This window comes from Anoplophora glabripennis, unplaced genomic scaffold (genome assembly GCF_000390285.2).
Source record: "Anoplophora glabripennis isolate ALB-LARVAE unplaced genomic scaffold, Agla_2.0 scaffold156, whole genome shotgun sequence".
NCBI lineage: Eukaryota > Metazoa > Arthropoda > Insecta > Coleoptera > Cerambycidae > Anoplophora > Anoplophora glabripennis.
The window spans coordinates 325,776-346,513 of record NW_019416250.1 but is presented as its reverse complement, the minus strand read 5'-3'; the positions used below and the strand labels follow the sequence as shown (position 1 = coordinate 346,513).

The window sequence follows — 20,738 nt, the reverse complement described above, 5'->3', positions numbered from 1 at the left end:
CTGCACACGAGCAGTGTTATAGCTAAAATGGTGACATTCACCCTTATTACTATTGTAAGTGAAAGTTACAAGGTGAAGTACGAAATAGGTGAAGAAGTGGATTAGAATGTAAAATTTGGTCACATCTTATCTTTTGAACATGAGGATTTAAAAAATTATCCAGTTCATTTTTTGATGAGTTAAGAAGTTATTAATATTAATTAATTCAATTATTTTTCTTGGAAAACAATTAGCTCTTTTTCTTTCAGGTTCATTATTTTTACTTACAAAAAAGAAGGGTCTACTAGATTACTGCAAAATAAAATTCACGAAACATGAGCGAAAATATTTTACATTTATATAATAAGAATAAAAAGATATTGTTCCTTCACGAACCAGCTACTAGGACTAGATCTGTAGCACTCCACTATACAAACATGGCAAAATGATATATGTAAGGTTTTCAAAATTCAGAAATTGGTTTGAAATTCATTATATTGACATTCCTTTTGAACATTATTCATCAATAAGAAGGAGACTGTATATACATATATTATATCATTAAATCGGATGTCTGCTTTAAGTGTTTAAAATTTATTATATTACTATATTTTACACTACACTAAAAAAAGTAAAATTTGGTGGTCGTAAATTGAACCAGCATAAAGATAGGTAAAACGACATATTTATTAAAAAACCTATCTCGAAAATAGTTTGAATTAATTAAAAAATAAAAAAAAATAAATCTTATCATTTGAATGCAGACAATGTTGTTCGATACAAATGATCCAGGTATACAAAAGATATCCAACTCCACAGACAGGACTCATAACTGCCGATATTGCGGGGAATAACTACTCTATAGCCTACACCCAACTAAAACTAAATGATTCCACAATCTACCTAACCAAACAACTAGTAATTGAAACCATTGACAAAGACTAATCACTTTGTAGGAGCTGTTTTTTACGATATTAGTTTTTGTTAAGTGTGATAATACAACTAGAATACCAGAAAAAATTCTTTGGATGACTGTATCATTTAATAATTTCAGTATACATATATTAGGCAAGTGTTTTGATATTAATTACATTTAGACATATCATTTTTAGTTTTTGTTTTGGATAATTATTTATTAATTACTAGCTGTTTACTATGTATTGTTATGGAGTAATTCAATTCTATTGGGTTGGGGAATAAGTCATATCCTTTTTTTTCAAATTTAGGTATCAATTGATTAATCAGTGATGTATTCTTCATTATTATTTATGACCTCCTAGTGTTCAGAAAATTTATCGATGCTTCTTCTGCAGAAATCCTTCGGTTTTGAATTGAAGAACTTATCCAACCAAGCTCTCAACTTATTGTCGTTGTTAAAAGAAACACCGCGTAAGGAGTTTGACAAAGAGTGGAAGAGGTGAAGGCGGGTGGGGTAGAACCCAATTCAACTCTTGTTTGGCCATTTTGGTCATATTGCAAAAGAACGTGTAACGCCGATCAGGTTTTTTTTGTTGAATAGCCGCGTGAAGTCGCCGTAATTTGTGGCTTAACCATTCTATCTACTATTTCAAGTTCATCTACAGACACCATTTTTCATCACCAATGACAATACGATGAAGAAAACATTCCTTATGAGCACGTGTTGATCGCTGACGACAGAGCAGACCAGCGGAAATTGCGGGAGTCTTTATTCTTGTTTTCGTTCAAAACATACGGAACCCAAGCGCCGAATCTTTGAACTTTTCCCATCGAATGCAGGTAGTTTACTACTGTTCTGTGATCACATCAAATATCCTGAGCCAATTCCCTTGTTGATTATCGTGTTATTTTGTTCACTAATCAAATCGCTAAGAATTAAAACAGAATATAAGAATATAGTAATGATCACATGCATTTAAACAACTAAACTAACTCGAATAAACCCCAAAAATGTTCCGAAAAATCCTATCAAACGTAGTCAAACAATGTTCTTTGATACCAAAAATCTAGGTGCCCACAGATAATGTCATAGACGAGATTTTTAGCCGGTGATATTGCGGCAAGCAACTATACTTTACCGACTACATGCCCCGACTAAATTTCGATTACTAAATTTCTGTTTTGTTTTGTATTCGTTAGTTATATTAGTTAGGTATCATCAACATGTGCGTTTTACAATTGCTGTTTCTGTTCTGCAATAAATATTTATCTCTGCTCGTTACTGATAAAAAAAACAAATAACTGCTTGCGATTCCATTAGACTGGATATTATAAAATTTAATCTAAAGAATCCACAAAAATTTTGTTATTATTAAAATCGATTTCTGTATTACTCTTTATCTAATCCACCTGTTACGTAATATGGGCAAGATTACATCGACTGAATTTTATCTTGTAAAGCAAATAACATTTTATTCAATTTTCTCTTATCTCGTATTACAATTCTTATCACCAAGAGGTATGAGTACTTACTATAATACATGATAACGGAATTATATTATAATTGAAGGAATTACGCTGTGACGTCAACTTGAATGTATACATAGCGCTGCAGATGGCATAGATTTTTTATTCATTTTATTCATCAAGCTCAAAACTGAACGTGAGAAAGCTTTCAAGCTTTCATAAGACAACATGTACTTATTAGATTTTGGTTATGCAACATTTTATACACTAGTTTATTATTTAGAGGGGGATCTTTTATTTGGCCAGTTTATGTCGACCTAAATAACCCATAGTTCAAAATTCAGGGTACAGAAATAATGGGACACTATTACTTAACAGTTACCAAACTTATAATAAAATATTCGTGGAAAAATATATTTACTGCATATGAAAAAATTACTAAAAGTAAACTTATCAAATAATTTGCAGTAAACATCTGTTATTTCGATACTTATTAATTGTGTTAATTTTCATTGTAAAGGGAATAAATGTAAAGGGTATCCCAAAATTCAAGCAAGAGGTAATTTTGATAGAAAACATTATAGAGGTTTTTAATTAAAAATTATATTTCTTTTTATTCATAAAGTGTACAGTATAGGGTTGTATATGGAATGTGAACGGTAAATTTCCTCCACGGTTTTGCTGGGGCATACGCACTCTTTTGTCGAAATTTTCATTCACCATAAATGTGGCTGAATTTCATTGACACAATTCTCAATTTCCTCCTTTTAGGCGCGGGTGGTCTATGCTTGTTGGCATAAACCTTAGACATCAAAAAAACCCAAAGAAAAAAATCCAACGGAGTTAAACCGCGTGACGTGGGCGGTCAACTCTGATCACCAAAATGGGAAATGACACGACCAGGAAATCATTCATGCTGTATTGCATGGGGTACCGACTTGTTGAAACCACATATCGTCTACATCCATGTCTTGCAAATTAGGCAAGAAAAAACTGGACTATTATATCGCGATAAAGAGCACTATTAACTGTTAATACCTGACTGGCCGCTTCTTGTAGAAGAATGGTCCGATGATGCATCCAGCTCAAAATTCGCACCAAACTGTTAAACGTTGTGGATGCATTTGTTTCTCAACTATCAATCGTGGATTTTCTGAACCCGAAATGCGACAATTTTGACGATTAACGAAGCGATGAAGATGAAAATGAACCCCATCGCTAAAGATGATGTTATTCGAAAAATCAGCATCTACTCGTTGTTGTTCCATAATCGATTCAACGAAATATCTTCGCTCTGTGTGGTCAGTAGGCTTCAGTTCTTGAGTCAAGTGAACTTTGTAAGTAAAGCATGAAGATGCAAATCTTTCGTGAGAATACACTGCTTCTCGAAATGTCTAATTCTTGACCACGCAAAATTTAAGTCTTGCGTAAATTTTGAGACACCCGATATAATATAAAATACCAACTAAAAAAATTAAGTGACCGTTGTTATTAGAAAGAAGGGTAATTGAAATATGAATAATGTTATCTGCTCAACAGTATGCTTAATATCAAAAATACAATACAAAATATGATTATGGAACTCTAGAGGGATATCTGATCATTCTATTGTTTCATGTTCAATGAATTTTAGTAAGCCTAACAATCCCATACGGTTTGTTACGTATAGAGATTTTAAATACTTCGATGATCATTTATTTCATCATGATTTGTCTATTATAAATTGGAATCATATTTACAGTCTTCAGAGTGTAGATGCCATGCTTGATTATTTTAATTTTAATTTACTTGAACTTTTTGATAAGCATGCACCTTTGCGTACTGTTAGAGTGACTAAAAGGCGTGCTCCATGGCTCACCGACACCAATAAGGAGATGATTAAGTTAAGAGATAAGGATTATCATAACTATAAAAAGTCTCGATTAGGTAGAGATTGGTCCTGTTATAAAGATCTTAGAAATTATGTCACTGGGGCTATCCGTAGGGAAAAAAAGTCGTATTTATTTTGGGTCCTTAAAAATAAAAATAGTAGATCCACTTGGAGTACCTTGAGATCTCTGGAGGTTGTCGGTTCAGAAGGTTCAGCTGGAGAATTTTGCCTTCCTATACACTTACATGATCCCAATGTAATAAATACTTATTTTAATAATGTCATGCCAATTTCACCCTCTCATGAACAAGCTGAATTACTAAATAAATATAACAATTATACTCCATTTAAAAATATTGATAAATTTTATTTTCATACTGTGACCATATTAGTAAATACATTAATTTGATCAAATATCAATCAGCTGGTTCTGACTATATCTCTGTTATCATGCTCAAATTGGTTGCAGAACATTTTTTAAATCACCTTACTTATATAATTAATACATCCATTTTAACGCACACTTTTCCCAGATGTTGGAAAAATGCTAATGTTATTCCGTTGCCGATGCTACCGATCTAAATCATCTTCGGCCTATTGGTATCTTGCCTACCATCTCCAAAGTTCTCGAAATGGTTATGAAAACACAAATGTCGCAGTTTGTTTTTGATAATGACATTATCCCTTCCTTTCAGTTCGGCTTTAGGTCCCAGCAGAGTACCACTACTGCTTTAGCACATATTTCAGATGAAATTTACAACGTCACTGATAGTGGTTTAATTACGTCATTGATTCTTTTAGATTATAGCAAGGCATTCGACACATTGGACCACTCTATCCTTTGTAAAAGGTTAATGTACTTTGGCTTTGATAATAGTGCTGCTTTATACATTTTTAGTTATTTGTCTGGCAGAACACAGCAAGTAATCATAAACTCTAATGTATCTGACGTCTTGCCAGTGACTCGTGGAGTTCCTCAGGGATCCATTTTAGGGCCCTTGCTGTTCTCTATTTATATAGCGGATTTTTATACATTTTTGAATAAATGTTCTGTGCATCATTACGCTGATGATACCCAAGTGTATCTCAATTGTCGTGTTACGGACTTGGCTGCTTGTAACGATTGTATTAATTACGACTTAAACTCATTGTTAAATATCTCTGCTGCTCATAGATTGAAGCTAAATCCTGACAAATCTAAAGTCATAATTTTTGGTCCTAAAAATAAACGTATTATGGCGAAAATGGAATTGAATTTAAAATTAGGAGATATTTCTTTAAATTTTACCAATGAGTGTAATAACCTGGGACTTTGATTTGATGAGGAGCTAAGATTTACCAAGCATGTAAACAATCTGTGTCGATCATCGTATAATACCTTAAAGCAACTTTATCCCCATCGTACCATCATGGATTCATCTCTAAAAATCAGTTTATGTAATTCTTTAATATTTTCAAAGCTCTCATACTGTGACTGTATCTATGGCTCGGCTCTACTACACTTCGATATTCAGCGTTTGCAGCGAATTCAAAATAGTTGTTTTGCATATGGAATTAGGAAATTTGAACGAGGAATTACTGAGTTAATTAAGAAACATAATTTTCTTAATCTTTCGTACTCTCGTAAGTTGCACTCTTTATGTTTAACTAATCATAAAATTCTTCAGCAAAAATGCCCTGTATACTTACATAAAAAATTTAAGAGGCTTCATAAAGCCACTTCGACGTTTAATCCTCGTTATTCGCGTTTATTAGAATTCCTCGCCACGCCACTGCCCTGTATACTAGAAGTTTTATCTATCACGCCTGTAAAGAATATAATGCTATGCCAGTTTGTTTTAAGTTTTATTTTGAACTTTAAAAAAAGTTAAAGCAATTTCTTTTGGATGATTTTAATACTAGTTAATAATTTGCTGTCACTAAACTGTCTTTTAGGATGTCGTTAACTATTTGGATTTTTTTTCACTTAGTCACTTAGTCACTACGAGTTTTTAATTTTGATTCATATATATGTGTATCTATATATTTTTCAATTTATGTTTATATTCTGTAGGGATTATATTTAGAGATTCTATTATACTTAGGGTATTTTGTGTTCATTTATTTATTTTTTTTTCTGTTTATTCATACTGTTTCTAGGGGTTAACTTGAAAAGCAGTTTTAAACTGACACTTCGCCCCTTTACAAGCTTATTATTTTATATTTGCTTACATGTACATGTACTTGAGCTAAATTATACTTTATTTCCTCCAACAAGTTGTAAATAAATATGAACATAATATCACATCTATAAAAGAAAAATGAATTTTCCGACAATTAATATATTTTAGCAAGATTATTACTGATGTTTTATAGCTAACAATTCTTAGAAATTCGCGTGCATAACATTCATTTTCTGGCCATAAATTAAATTTCCATATATAACTTGATTTTTAATGGCACATAATTTATGTCTTCAATTAGAAGTGCAGACGTCAAATTCTACCCTGACGATTATTATACTCAGTAACTAATATTAATAATAACATATAAAACATCCTTAAAAAGAATATATTTAAAAAATATTACACTCAATATGAGCAAATAAAAAGAATATAATAGCATCAATTATAATAATATGTATATGATTTAATTAATTTATTTACAATTTTCTCCATTTTCTAAATATTCAGAAACGTATGGTATCAGAACTCCCTAAAAAACATACCTATCTAATGTGTGTTTTCATTTTGCTATAAGAACAAATAAATAATAAATATACAATAGATAATTTAGATATCCTTAATATTAGGTATCTAAATATTTACGTGTTGTGTGTATGATTGTTTTTTGTATTTTCTAAATAACAGCGCTGATTTTAATATACCACTTAAGGCCGCATTTCACTGAGGTTGGTCCAGCTAGGCTGATGCAGCCTGGCGAGACATACCTATAATCGCGCTTGAAAATAACAGCCCTCTATACCAGCCCAGTATGAGTGTATACTCATCTGCTGCATGATACAAAGACTAGAAGATATGATATTGCGCATAACCGCAGCCATGTTATGACATCAGTTGGAGATGTAGAGGAGCATAGACGCCAATTTGGGTATATATGCACGTGATCGGCTTGTTACTAAGACAGTGTAGTCTCCATATCTGTGACGTTCGGTTTCGCTAATTCACTCTTCAGATGACGTCATGTATGTATGTATGTCGGAGGGTGGTGAAATTGTTTTTCCACCGAGGCACTTAGGCCTTATTAGGCTCGTACAGTTTATGTATGATAGCATGGTCTTGAGTTACAGAGATTTTCTTTGCTCTGTTCTCATTACCATTTATCGGGGACCACACGCATGCGGAAAATGTTGAGCGACCCAGGTATCTGGTAGGCTGCCACAGCCACGTCCCCGAGCCTGCATTAGGTCACCCATCCAAATTCCAGCCTGCGTCCGTGATGCTTATCTCGGCAGATAGAAATCCACTGGCCAAGTCACCCGGCTAGGCGGTCCCCCCAGATGACTACTTGCGCCCAGCGAACCAATTTTGGTTCCTAGGAATATCATATCTTGTATTCTTTATATCATGCATTTGTTGCACTACGTTTTGGACCCGCCAGGTTGCACCAGCCTCAGTGAAATTCGGCCTTTATATTTTACTATTTAAAAAAAAATAGAATATAAAAGAAATATATGTTATTCTCATTATGAATATTCCATAAAATTGCATTAAAAAATAAAATGAAATCTAAAATAGATTTTCATGTTCATCCCTGAGTTGTATTTCTTTCAATAGTTTGAGCAAAAATTAATCTTACTTTAATCTATTCAATATTTATATTTGCCTGGTGTTCGTTATGAGTAATGTTTAATGACTAACGAGACGTTAATAAATTTTTGCATAATATGTGATATATGATGGGAACAAAATTCAAAATTTTGAGTGCATACTACAAATATTATCTATATTCGTTTTAAACTTATTGCCTTATTAAAAATTACTAGCCCAGATCTGTATTAATTTTAGGTTCTGAAAACTGGATATATTTGAACTCGAAAGCCAATGTTAGAATTATCAGTTGATTGAATGCCACCATTATCCATTCTGCTATAGTGCTGACTAGATGCAAATCGTAGCCACCGTCCTCCTCTACCCATTTGGTAATATCATCACCTAAAATATTGAAATATTCATTATACATTTGTTCATCAGTCCTTATCATTCATTGGTTATTTTCACGGAATAAATTATTATTTATTATATAAATTTTCTATCATAGAATCCCAGCAAAATGTCGTTAACAAAACAATTTGTTACGATACTATTGTCCCAAAAGTAACGCAGGATTTGAATTGTGCGCCATTTTGATTCCGAAGAGTTGGCAGCACTGTGCAGGGTAACATGTAGTAGATACGTTGCGGTTAGACGAAATTGAGTAACATGAGAATGAGAAAGTGAAGAATGTGAAAATCATTACAAATACAGAGAGCATGTAGCTGAGACTGTGCGCAAATTACATGGAATTTTCGGAAGAAAGAAACCACTGTGAGGAGATTAGTTGCCAAATTTGAACAGGTTTGGTTGAAGTAACATGTCGATCTCGTACTACCCGTTCAGTCCAAAATATTGTTACGGTGAGTGACAGTGTAGCGAAAATTCCCGTAGCTTCAGTGTGTCGCTGCAATTAAACATTTCAAAAAGCAAAATGCAGCAGATTTTTAGAAAGATCTGCATCTGCATACATTCAAGATTCAGCTAACCCAGCAATTGAAACCAGACGACCATTTCATGCACCGGACATTCGCTGATTGGATGTTGGAGAATCAACAAGTGGACGGTGATTTTGCCAAGAAAATCATCTTTAGCGTCGTGGCGTATTTCTATCTTACAATTAGTAGGTATGTGAAAACCGTCGGATTTGAGGCAGAGACAATTCTCGGGCCATTCAAGAACGACCGCTGTTTATCCAAAGAGTAACAGTGTGGTGTGAATTTTACGCTGGTGGTCCGTTTTTTTTTAATAAGACTGGAAACGTAGTGGCTGTCAATGGAGAACAATATCGAGAGATGTTACTAAACATTTTGTGGGCCCATTTAGATGGCATGGATTTGGATGGCATGTGGTTCCAGCAGGATGGTGCCACCTGCCATATGGCATGTGAAACTATCCACTTGTTACGACAGAAATTTAATGGACGACTCATCTCCGACTATTTCCTGTGGGGATTCTTAAAGTCCAAAGTTTATTCTACTCAAATGAATACCATTCCTGAATTAAAGGCAGAAATTCAGAAAGTTATCAACGAAATTCGGCCGCAGGTATGCGGTATAGTAAAAGAGGTTAAGTATGACAAATGAGTCGCGGAGGATACCTGTCCGATATTTTCTTTCATGTTTAATGATACCCTTTAAAAACATGCAAAAAATGTGTCAACTTTTTAATTATTTTTTTCCTCATATGAAATTCTACTTTTCTTTTGGGACAACTTGTATATTAATATGAAATGCAATGGGATGTGTGTATTCATAAGAATTTGATTTGTACATAGAAGCTGTAGATTAAATATTTGAGATTAGGAAAATTTCTTGCTTCAAAATCATTATTCAGTTCCACTCTTTATAGGAAGAGAATACCATAGTGAACTCTATTTTCAGATATTATTGTTGAAAAATGTTTCACAGTTTATTAATTTTTTTCTGTTTTTGTGAATGTTCAATGTGAATAATAAGTCTTGATATTTGATTTTTCATAAGACAACATGGAATCCCACGGTTATGTTCATTATTTTCCAGTATTAAACATAATTGTCTCAGTTGAAATTTGAAAATTTACGCCTTTAAGACTACTTAATTAATACCTGTCGTCCTGAAAATATGTAAATACTTCTGTCATTTGTTTTGGGTGTTCCCAATTAATTGAGCATCCTTAAAATTTCAATTCAGTCATCAAAATAGGAAAAAAGTCTTATGAAGGAATGTCCACAAACGTTACACTTTCGAGATATAAAATAAAAGGTATCACATATATGTCTATTTTAAAATACCCTCTGAAGATGTTTGCAAAAATGCAAAATAATGAATCTTGGACTAATGATTTATTTAATTATGGATAGAAATGGATTATTTCAAATTTCAACACCCTGTATCTTGAAAACGAAGCATTTACAAACAATTCTTTGTAGAACGTTTTTCTTATTTTCATCAACCGAATTCAAATATTAATTTTGTCCAATTAATCCCATAACATCCTATATATAAACATATTTTCAATGACTTTGTTATAAATATACAGGGTGTCCCGGTACTTGATACAAAAAAGTCGAGTACAAATAGGTGAAGTCAAAATAATATCAGTTCTTCCTATACATTTTTTCATACGGGCCTTCGTCAAAAAGTTACGGGCCCTCAAAGTTGAAAATTAAAAAGTTATATTTATTTACAGTCTCTAAACCAATAACTTTAGCATGACGAAATTTGGTGATCGATAACACATGGGTACAGCTTGTTTTTGATGTTGTAAGTGAAACTTCATTATGCGCAGAACGCCAGGGACGGACTATGCCCAATGGTTAACAACCCAGCATTTTTGAATACATGATGATCGCAATCTGCCTGTATCAAAAATAAGTTCCCTGAAGAATGTGCCAACGATCATACCCTCTTGGTTCAACTCGGTAGAATTAACAGTTTAGGATATGAGATTTTATGTCACAGTGCATATCGAGCGGCGCCTCCACCATTTTTTGTTTTTAATTATTAATAATTGGATATTGGCCCATATTGAAAATGTATTTTGATAGTTTTCATTCCTTTAAAATATTTTTTTAACTTCAACTTATTTTTGTTTTGTTTTTCTATTTTGTGTTACGAGTAAAGTGTGTATGTTAAATTTTCTAGGCTCTTATTTTAAAAACATGTACGCTTCTAAAATTAATTAAATGAAATTAAAAATAAAAACAAAAAATCGTGGAGGCGCCGCTCGATGCTCCAGGGAACTTATTTTTGATACAGGCAGATTGCGATCGTCATCTATCCAAAAATTCTGGGTTGTTAACCATTGGGCATAGTCCGTCCCTGGTGTTCTGGGCATAATGAAGTTTCACTTACAACATCAAAAACAAGCTGTACGCATGTGTTATCGATCACCAAATTTGCATCATGCTAAAGTTATTGGTTTAGAGACTAAATAAAAATAATTTTTTAATTTTAACTTTTGAGAGCCCGTAACTTATTAACGAAGGCCCGTATGAAAAAAATTTATTTGAAAAACTGATATTATTTTGACCTCATCTATATGTATACTCGTCTTTTTTGTATCAAGTATCGAGACACCCTATATATTTTATTGTTTGCTCTCGTATGTTTATTTCAAAGATATTAAGCTAATCCAGATAAATTCAAAAATTCCTTTCGCAAGGAGACTGTTGAAAGAATCCAAATAAATTATGGATATGGTAAAATCTTTTTATACTGGTAGGATATTGTTAGAATTATAAAATACAAATACATCTTCCAAAAAAGATATTTACAAAATAATTGGTATAGTACAACGCTTATTAAGGCTCGTAGCCATAGCACAATTAGGAATCTTGTCTGTTAGGTTAAATATATTTTGCGTGTCCAGATTTTTATTGTCGAAGATCATTGTTTGACTTTCATTCGAAGATTTCTTTTTGAATGTATTTGAATTAGCAGTACCTTTAGAATAAAAATATGTTCAATTATATAATAAACTATTATTGTATTTACTTCTTATACCTTTAAATTTGAGTAACGAGAGAACCAAAAATATCGCCGTCAGTGAAAGGGTTACAAAATATAATATGGTGCAGATCAGCCTGTATATATTTAAGCTCTTCTTTCCAAAGGTTGGATATAATGAAAATGATATTATCACCTAAAAACAGAAATAGTTAACCAGGTAATATAACAATACTAATGAACTATAATAAAATAAATCACAATCAGCAATAAAAATAATATAACACAACACAACAAATATAAAAGTTATAGATCATGCGAAAATCTACAACACTTGTAGAGGTCACTTTTTTACATTGTTCCTTTTGGGACTTTTTGGACCAAAAAGCCTTGACGGTTAAAAATCAGTGATTTTCGAGATACAGGTTGTTTATAAAAAAAATGGCAGATTTATCGTTGGACTAATTATATATTTAATTAAAGGAAAATATTCAGTGAATTGGCATACAAATTTATCAATCAATGACGAAGATACTAGGGAGCACAATACCACTTAATATTTTGGAATTTGAATACTATTTTTTAAAAATACGTATTTCATTTTATTCGAAAAACGAGCAATTCCAATTTATTATTATTTTTAATATAAAATAAACAGCATACAGCTGAATAATTTTAAATTATCCTTAAATACTCATTTATCAAGCAAGTGTACTTAGAACTTTTTCGTTTCAAATACAATATTCAATAGTGTATGCCAAAAGTCTAGAAAATTCATTGGTGCAGAAATTATACATTTTTTTAACATTATATCTCATCGCTGCTCCTCAGGTATTTACAAATTTGTATACTAACTAAATTGTACTTTAAAACAGAAACATACTATTTTTGTAAAATTAATGGGGAGAATTATTTTAGATCCATTCATTTGTGAACGATTTCCACGCTGCTTTTCCTGTCGGTGGTTTGGACTTCTTAATATATCGAGAGACATACCGCTTCTTTCAGATGACAAGACCGAAAATTCTTCCAGAAGTTGTGGGTTTGGAACAATTAACAAGAACTTCTTTTTTTCGCATTTACCCACGTGTCTCATATATTTAGTTTTTCTCAAAGTTATTCCACTATAAAACTAATCTTATGAAATCGTTTGCCTTCATATTAAAACAAGGCTAACAAAATCAAGGCTAAGTCAAATGAAGTCAAACAATGCTTTTCGATACTGGACATCTAGGCATGCTAGAGATATCTAGCCCCATATACAAGACTCCTAACTGCCAATGACGTTAAACAAGTATAGTATTGAATTACGCCACGACAATAGTAAAAAGTGTTTTTTTATTATTTCTATGCTCTGTATCTCGAAAACCAGTAACTGTTGTAGTATAACAACCCTAGGTTCGATCGAAAACATAAATAAACGTACGTAGTTGCCAAAAATATGTGATCGTCATAAGGAATACCTACCTTGTGTGTATCTATTTTTAATTTACCGGAAGGCGCTGGCTACTAACTTTGTAGAGGGGATGTATGGTTTAATTTTATAAAACAAAAGCAGAGTAAATATACCTAACTTTATTTACATACAATTCAAATTAAACATGTGACAAATATAAAGGACAACAAAAACATTAACAACCATTTAACATAAAAGGAGAGTGCCAGGCTCACCTAGAGCTCCTGTGGGGAAAGAGCATGGCAGAGAAACCCACGATCGTTGCTCTTACCACCCAAATATAAATACAAAACAACCGCTAGTCAAAGGCATACTTTAAGGACCTTTGCTAATGATAATTAAAACTGGACTTATTTAATTTCTCACTAAATGTCATCTCACTCAAATCTGACATACACACTTCAAAGTAAAACTGAAGAGGTTTTAGTAACAATAATAGCAACAACAACAACAACAACAATAATAATAATAATAACAGTAATAATAGGGAAGGTACTGGAGTCCCATAATATGGGAGGCAATCCAACTAAAGTACAACAATAATAATAATCATGGATGAAAATGTTAGTAAATTCAACAAAGCTCTTACATACGTATGACATAAAGTGAGTACAAGAAATCAAAGAACAACGTAATCAAGATAAAACAAGTTAAATGTGAAACAAAGAAGTTGTTTTGCAATATCTGGGCAGACACGACAATATATACATATTTCAACATGTAATAAATAATGAGCAATCGTTAATAATAATTGTAACAGTTTTATCTTAGAGAAATATACGTCTCTGAGTGTAAGACAATGAAGGCTAAGCATATACAGAATTATTATCATGAAACATCTATATTTTACGTATAACGTAATCGTGGCAAAAACAAGTTAAATGTGAAACAAAGAAGTCGTTATTGTAATGTCTGGCAATCAGGGCAATACATATATTTTTAACATGAAATAAATAATGGGCAAACTTTAAGTATAATTATAACAATTTTACCTTGGAAAAATATATGCCCTTGAGCATAAAGCAATGGAAGCTAAACTTACAAAGAATTATTATCATGAAACAACTATAATCATCACAATCATAAGATTATATAGAACAATTAACAACAAAGTACTTAAAGAATATTACCTGCTAACTAATAACACTTTAAACAATTAACTTTTCACTACTTTGACACACTGCCCGCCGATCGTCTTGCTACTTATCTGCACACTGTTCTCACTTCAACTACCTATCTTCGACTATCTACGCTTCCTTCCAGAATTCCCTACCTAGGCGTTTGTTTTTTGTGCTTCCTTCTACCAACCGTTAATATTACTTTTTCATTATTATACAACACCCATGTAACAGGTGACGTCGAAGTTGATAAGATAAGTACGGTTTTGCACACTGTACTTTTCGTTTATAAAGGCTTTTGTTTTAATTTTTTTTATTCCCCAAAATTAACAATACAGTAACTAATTTTAAAAATAAATATCCAATTTCTCAAAAAATTGTCCTGGGCAGTTTTTATTCCATGATAATTTTTTGATTCGCGATTTTATTAACGTTTCTTTCATTCCAACCTTCTTAAAAATATAAACAAGCGTCATATTTTTTAATTTAAAGGAAGAAAGATTGTATAGGTTCTCATTACCTTTATTTCTTTCCTTTATTTTTATTATTTCCTTTAACAAAAACAAGTTCTTGTTTCTCTTAAATATACAGTGCGTCCCAGAAGTAACGCAAAAAATTCGTATTTTATTTTGTGTTGCGTTTTCACAAAAACGCTAAAACACGTCAATTAGTAAATGGGAATTATCGTTTTGTCACATTGCTTAAACCCTTTTTGCGTTATGTTTCACAAACCTATGACGTCATCGACATTTTTTTAAAATAGCACAACCTAATTTTTTAAACATAAAAAGTAAATACGTCGATATAAAGTGTTAGCAGTTAGACAATGGGCGAGTCGTTGTTCGAATTTATCCGTGATATCTTGAATGGCCTCTGGTAGTATCTGATTAATTTTTTCTCTTATGCTCTCGATAGTGTCCGGTCTAAGCTCTGCTTTTTAAATAGCCCCACAGGAAATAATCTAGAAGAGTTAAATCGGGTGAACGTGGTGGCCACTTAATGGGTACTCGTCGACCTATCTACATATTTCAGCAATCCCAAAATGAGGAGGAGCCCCATCCTGTTGAAGCAACGTTACAAAACGAGAATTCCTATACATGTACTAATTGACGTGTTTTAACGTTTCTGTGAAAACACAACACAAAATAAAATACGAATTTTTTGCGTTACTTCTGAGACGCACTGTATAGCATTTCCAAACTTAAGTTTAATGCTTTAACACTAATAAATTTTTCTTCATTTGTTAACACTAAATCTGTGCCTATAAAAAAAATAAATTAAATTAAATTAAACAATTATCGGCAAAGGTAAATAAAAAATATTTCTCAATTGCGTATTTCAATTAGCATTATCTAAATTAAGTGTCATTATTCCGCGAAAAAAAACGCCAATTAACAAAAAAATGCAATTGACCTCTTTCAATTATGAATTAATGAGACTAAATTAAGAACAATAACTGTATTGGATAAGGTAATTAATTATTATTGTTTCATTTTGGTCAGCTAATTTTATAAGTATATTAGGAAATTACATAAGTCGTTACTAAAAAGTTTATGAATTGTTACCAGAGTAACAAAATTTAAAAAGTATAAACTCTTGAACTAATGATAGTCAATCGAAGTGATTTTTTTTATGTATAGGTGCAGCTATGGACAATAAAAAGTTTCAGGCCTAAACCGCTCAATATCATTTATCCAGGATGAGGTTCTATTAGTTTCCTTTATTTAAATCTCAGTGAACAACTGAGGTCGAAAACGTGGAAATAAATATAATTGAAAGATAACTATAATACTTTATTGAGACTCTAACTGGAACTAATTTTTTAATAACCTTGTCTGGATTCACTGTTTAATCAATTACGTATCTAACGTATAATGCCGTTAATGAGAAAAAAAGGTATTATTAAAGTAGAAAATGATGTTACCTGAATTATGTGATAAATAGATCCTAAACCAAAACACATTCCAGCACCCAATAAATGAACAACAAAAGCATTTGTCTCTTGAAAACTGGCCACCACAACAATTCCCAAAGAGGCACAGAAACCAATATATAATGTCAGTGTATTGATCTTTTTTATGAGTGGTTTGAACTCATTTTTTTCGCACAAATCCCTGACTTGCCTGTAACGTACGTATACTATTAGGGACACTGAAAACAACAAAAGTATTACCATAGGAACACATTTTCTTAATATTAAAATAAATATTTTTAATTTCACAATTATTTATTTACACTGTGTAAGACTTAAGAAAAATTAAAATTTCTAATACCTAACGATGAAATGGAATTTAATATAGGTACGCATTAAATTAAAGTGTGTAGTATGATTGCGACCAAGATGAATAAAAAAAATATGTATTCAATATAAATGATTCGATAAATGATTATAAGTAAGACGTAATACAATTTTTTTCAGACATTCGGGTGATTTTGAAAGGAAAACTATTTTAATTTACTAAATGCCTCAGGCATTTGTATATCGTTGTTATACATTATCACAGAGGCTGTGGTATTATCCTTATTTCTATTTCTCACTAATAAATTATACTTTCTACCTTTAAACAAGTGTATCAGCACCACAAAGTATCAATGTAACATAATGTTAGAAATTTTAAACAGCGTTAAAGTTTTCATTTTCTGATTTACACTGAAAGGTAGAAAAGCTTAGGATTAAAAATTAATTAAGTTTTACACAATAGCGACACATTATTGGAATCTAATGTGGTCAAGTTAGGAGTTGTTAGTTTTTATATCGCTGAAGGATATATGCTTTTCTTAATTATTGAAAATATCGGTTTATGTGAAATTTGAATGAAAACTTCAACAATTTTGTTGCAATGAACTAAAGTGTCAGTTGTTTTGTAAAGAAAGGTAGACTTAAAAGTGCTTTTTATTCGTCATTCTTGGTTACAGTCCGTACGATATTTGTTGAGAGAGAATTCCAAGGAGACACATGCATGACTTTCTTGGAATTAACCGGATTCGACACCCGAGGTAGAAAGACATTGGCGGCGTGGCGTTCACCGTAACAGCTTGCAGTGCATAATGTGTTTTGCAGTTTAAAGGCGTGTTTTTCTCTTGGAATTATATCTCAACAAATATACTTTTTGGTCATTCAAAAAGGGTCTTGGTGGATGAAACGTCGAGTGAACAATGTATATGAGTGATTCAGTCATAATGTCATTAATTTTAACCACGTATTCAGAAGGCCTAATAAAGACACAAAATTAAAAAAAAAAATTTTCGACCTTTTAAAAATAAGCAAATTACCCCTTAACTCCCGTTAATTCGGCGCTCTACTTTGCAATAGGGAACGACGGAGTACAAACGTTCGAACATTGAAGTGAAACAGATGATTTCTCCAGTCGTCTTTAATTTTGCAAATGGTTTCAAAATCAAAGTGCAACGAATCCCAACTTTATAGGAGGATGAGTGAATGTTTTTTAGCCGCAGTGTAATTTTAAGTAGGTAGGTACCATACTACTCTTTGAAAAGCAATAAATCGAGCAATAAGGAAGGTATACGTACTACAAACTGAATAATAACATTCTACTAAAAACTTCATATTCAATTAAAAAACGTAGTGAAAAAGTTAACAATATTAAAAATACTAATTTTTGTAATCCAAAATTTGAAAAGAATTATTATCCTTATACATTTGTTTTTATTAACAAATAAATAATACTTGTTAATATTTAAGTTGTAAAAAATATCGTATTTATTCATGTGTCCACCTAAAAAGCTCTGTTTATTCGTTGTGGTTTACTACAGATTAAAAACTCATTAAAAGCTAGGTTAATGACCGAATAGTTAGTTCAAATAATAAATGATTCATATCTTTTGCCTTTGCAGCAACTTTGATCTTCCATAAAATAGCACCTTTAAGACTTTTATAGTTACAAATTAGGGACAGGGTGTAGCATTGATGATATAATAAATAAAAATAAAATAAACATGTTTAACGATTTGTTTTAAAAACTGCCCATGCCCATGCATTTTCAAAAATATGGTTGAAAATGAGAACTCTTCCAGTTTTTGAGGGATCCAAGAATCCTTAGGAATTGTTATAGAAAATATTGTTTCATGAGTTTATTTTCGCAAAATAATTTGCTACTCCTTAAATCGAGATATGTACATGTAAGGTAGGTATCTTATTTATTTAAAATATTTTATATTAATTATATAAGTGATATAGGCAGCAAGACTATTATTTGTGCCTATAAGTGCTATCCTTGGTCGATCAGTGATACCAATTTACACACATCCGTCCGTATAAGAGAATGGGGAATAAAGCCACATAAAAAAAGGGTGTGTAGACCAAATGAGAAAGTGAAAAATACCTTATTTCCGTGACCATATAATTTTTAAACGGTAAATCATTTAGTTCAGGAAAAGTGTATAAACAATTTTCACTGAAGCTGATATTGAACTGAAACGGCATTGGCGTATACCTATAAGCTATGATAATTGAAAAATAATAAAGTGTCACAGTACATAATTACATTTCAATGTCAGTCTCTAAATTTATACTGATGTTAGTTTTGTAATCAGATATATTTACGGTACATATGGTATAGTTTGTCTAAATCCAACGCATTCAATGGCTTTATGTTTTTTTAATAGCATACGTTAATAAAAATAAAGAAATTGTATGTTTTTACACATGAAGAAAACAAAAATATAAAAAAATTGTTTCAGTGTATATATTTTTTCGTTATTTTTAATACATTTGCTAGAGATATGTTATATTATTATTTATAATGCATTAGTGCAATTTAAAATTTGTTAGTAACCACAAAATTTTTAATTATTTCTGCGGTAACTATCCATAGTGAATTTAGAGTGAACCGTTGTTGCTCAGCTAGATTACAAGTTTTCATCTAAATTTACATTCTAAGTAGCATACAAAGAAGTTAATGTAAGTTTACATGTAATTTTACATATATGCAATTATGTATGTTACGTCAAATAAATGGTTTAATGGATATTCATATAATATTCTGATCATCTTATTTTTTCACTTTTTATTGAGAAAAAGACATTGAAAACAAAAGTTGAGAAAAGTTTTTTGTGAGTTCAAAGAAATAAATAAAAAATAACAACCTATACAGGCTGTTACAAATTCGCTTCTCACTACAGCGATCTCGGAAAAGGTAAGAGATACGAAGTAGCTTAAATAGGGGCAAAGTTGCATAATTAGGGGACCGACATTATGCCTCTAAAAAATCAAGGATAACATGATTAGTGTTCGAAATTTTGGAAAAAAAACGAAATTTTGGAAATCCGTTTTTATTTCATTTCAGCCTTGTTTGATGGCAACTTTTTGCCCTCTATCGAATGGCATAATTAATTTTTAAATGTAACGTTTCTTCTCTCGAGGATCATCATCAACTTCATTTTTTTAAATATAACCCTGGAAATTTTATTACATTTTTCGAAGCCTTCATGATCCGCAATACTGTACTGCTTCAGGCAGAACCAGATTCAGACGTTTTGTCTCGAAAAATCCATCTTTGGCAAGTGTTGAAAATGAAAATAAGCTTAATATGATCGGAATTTATTATATCTGTAACCGCAACTGTGAAAGAGCATGTCAGTTGTATTTGTATGAATATCCTGAGAAAAATTAGATCAAAATTTGTTTGAATTTCGAGCACTCGAGAAACCTAGAAATAACAATGAGCACGGGATTAAAACTCTAATAATGTTTTATTGTAACAGGTAATGGTAATAGTTTAAATAGCTAGGTGGATTCCACAGGATCTAATAACACTTAGAGTGTACAAATAATTCAATTAACATAGAAATAAAAAAAATTATATAAATTTGAAACGAATACATTGAAGATGAATTTTTCGAGACAAAACGTCTGAATCTGGTTTGGGCTGAGGCAGTACAGTATTGGGGGTCGTGAAGGCTTGCAAAAAAATGTAATAAAATTTCCAGGGTCGTATTTAAAAAAATTAAGTTGATGATGGTCCTGGAGAGACGAAGCGTTACATATAAAAATTGATTGTGCCATTCGATAGAGGTAAAAAAGTTATTATGAGAAGGTGCTCTTCTTTTTTCAATATCACGTCAAACAAGGCTAAAATGAAATAAAAACGGACTTCCAAAATTTCGTTTTTTTTAGATATTTCGAAAACTACTCATGTTAGCCTTGATTTTTTAGAGGCATTATGTTGGTCCTCTGATTATGCAACTTTGTCCCCATTTAACCTACTTCGTATCTCTTACCGTTTCCGA

At 31.7% G+C, this 20,738-nt stretch overlaps 1 protein-coding gene across 1 annotated transcript in view; it reads right to left on the bottom strand.

Annotated features, from left to right (window-relative positions):
- Window positions 1–7,604: 7,604 nt before the first annotated feature.
- Window positions 7,605–20,738, bottom strand: part of LOC108905654 (DNA damage-regulated autophagy modulator protein 2) — a 44,263-nt gene continuing 31,129 nt past the window's right edge. Inside the window, exons 4-6 of the mRNA XM_018708608.1 lie at window positions 16,414–16,640; window positions 11,973–12,111; window positions 7,605–8,388 (exon numbers count right to left, since the gene is read on the bottom strand). Of these exons, the coding sequence (XP_018564124.1) occupies window positions 8,216–8,388; window positions 11,973–12,111; window positions 16,414–16,640 (539 nt within the window). The 3' untranslated portion in view covers window positions 7,605–8,215. The remainder of the gene's footprint in view (window positions 8,389–11,972; window positions 12,112–16,413; window positions 16,641–20,738) is intronic.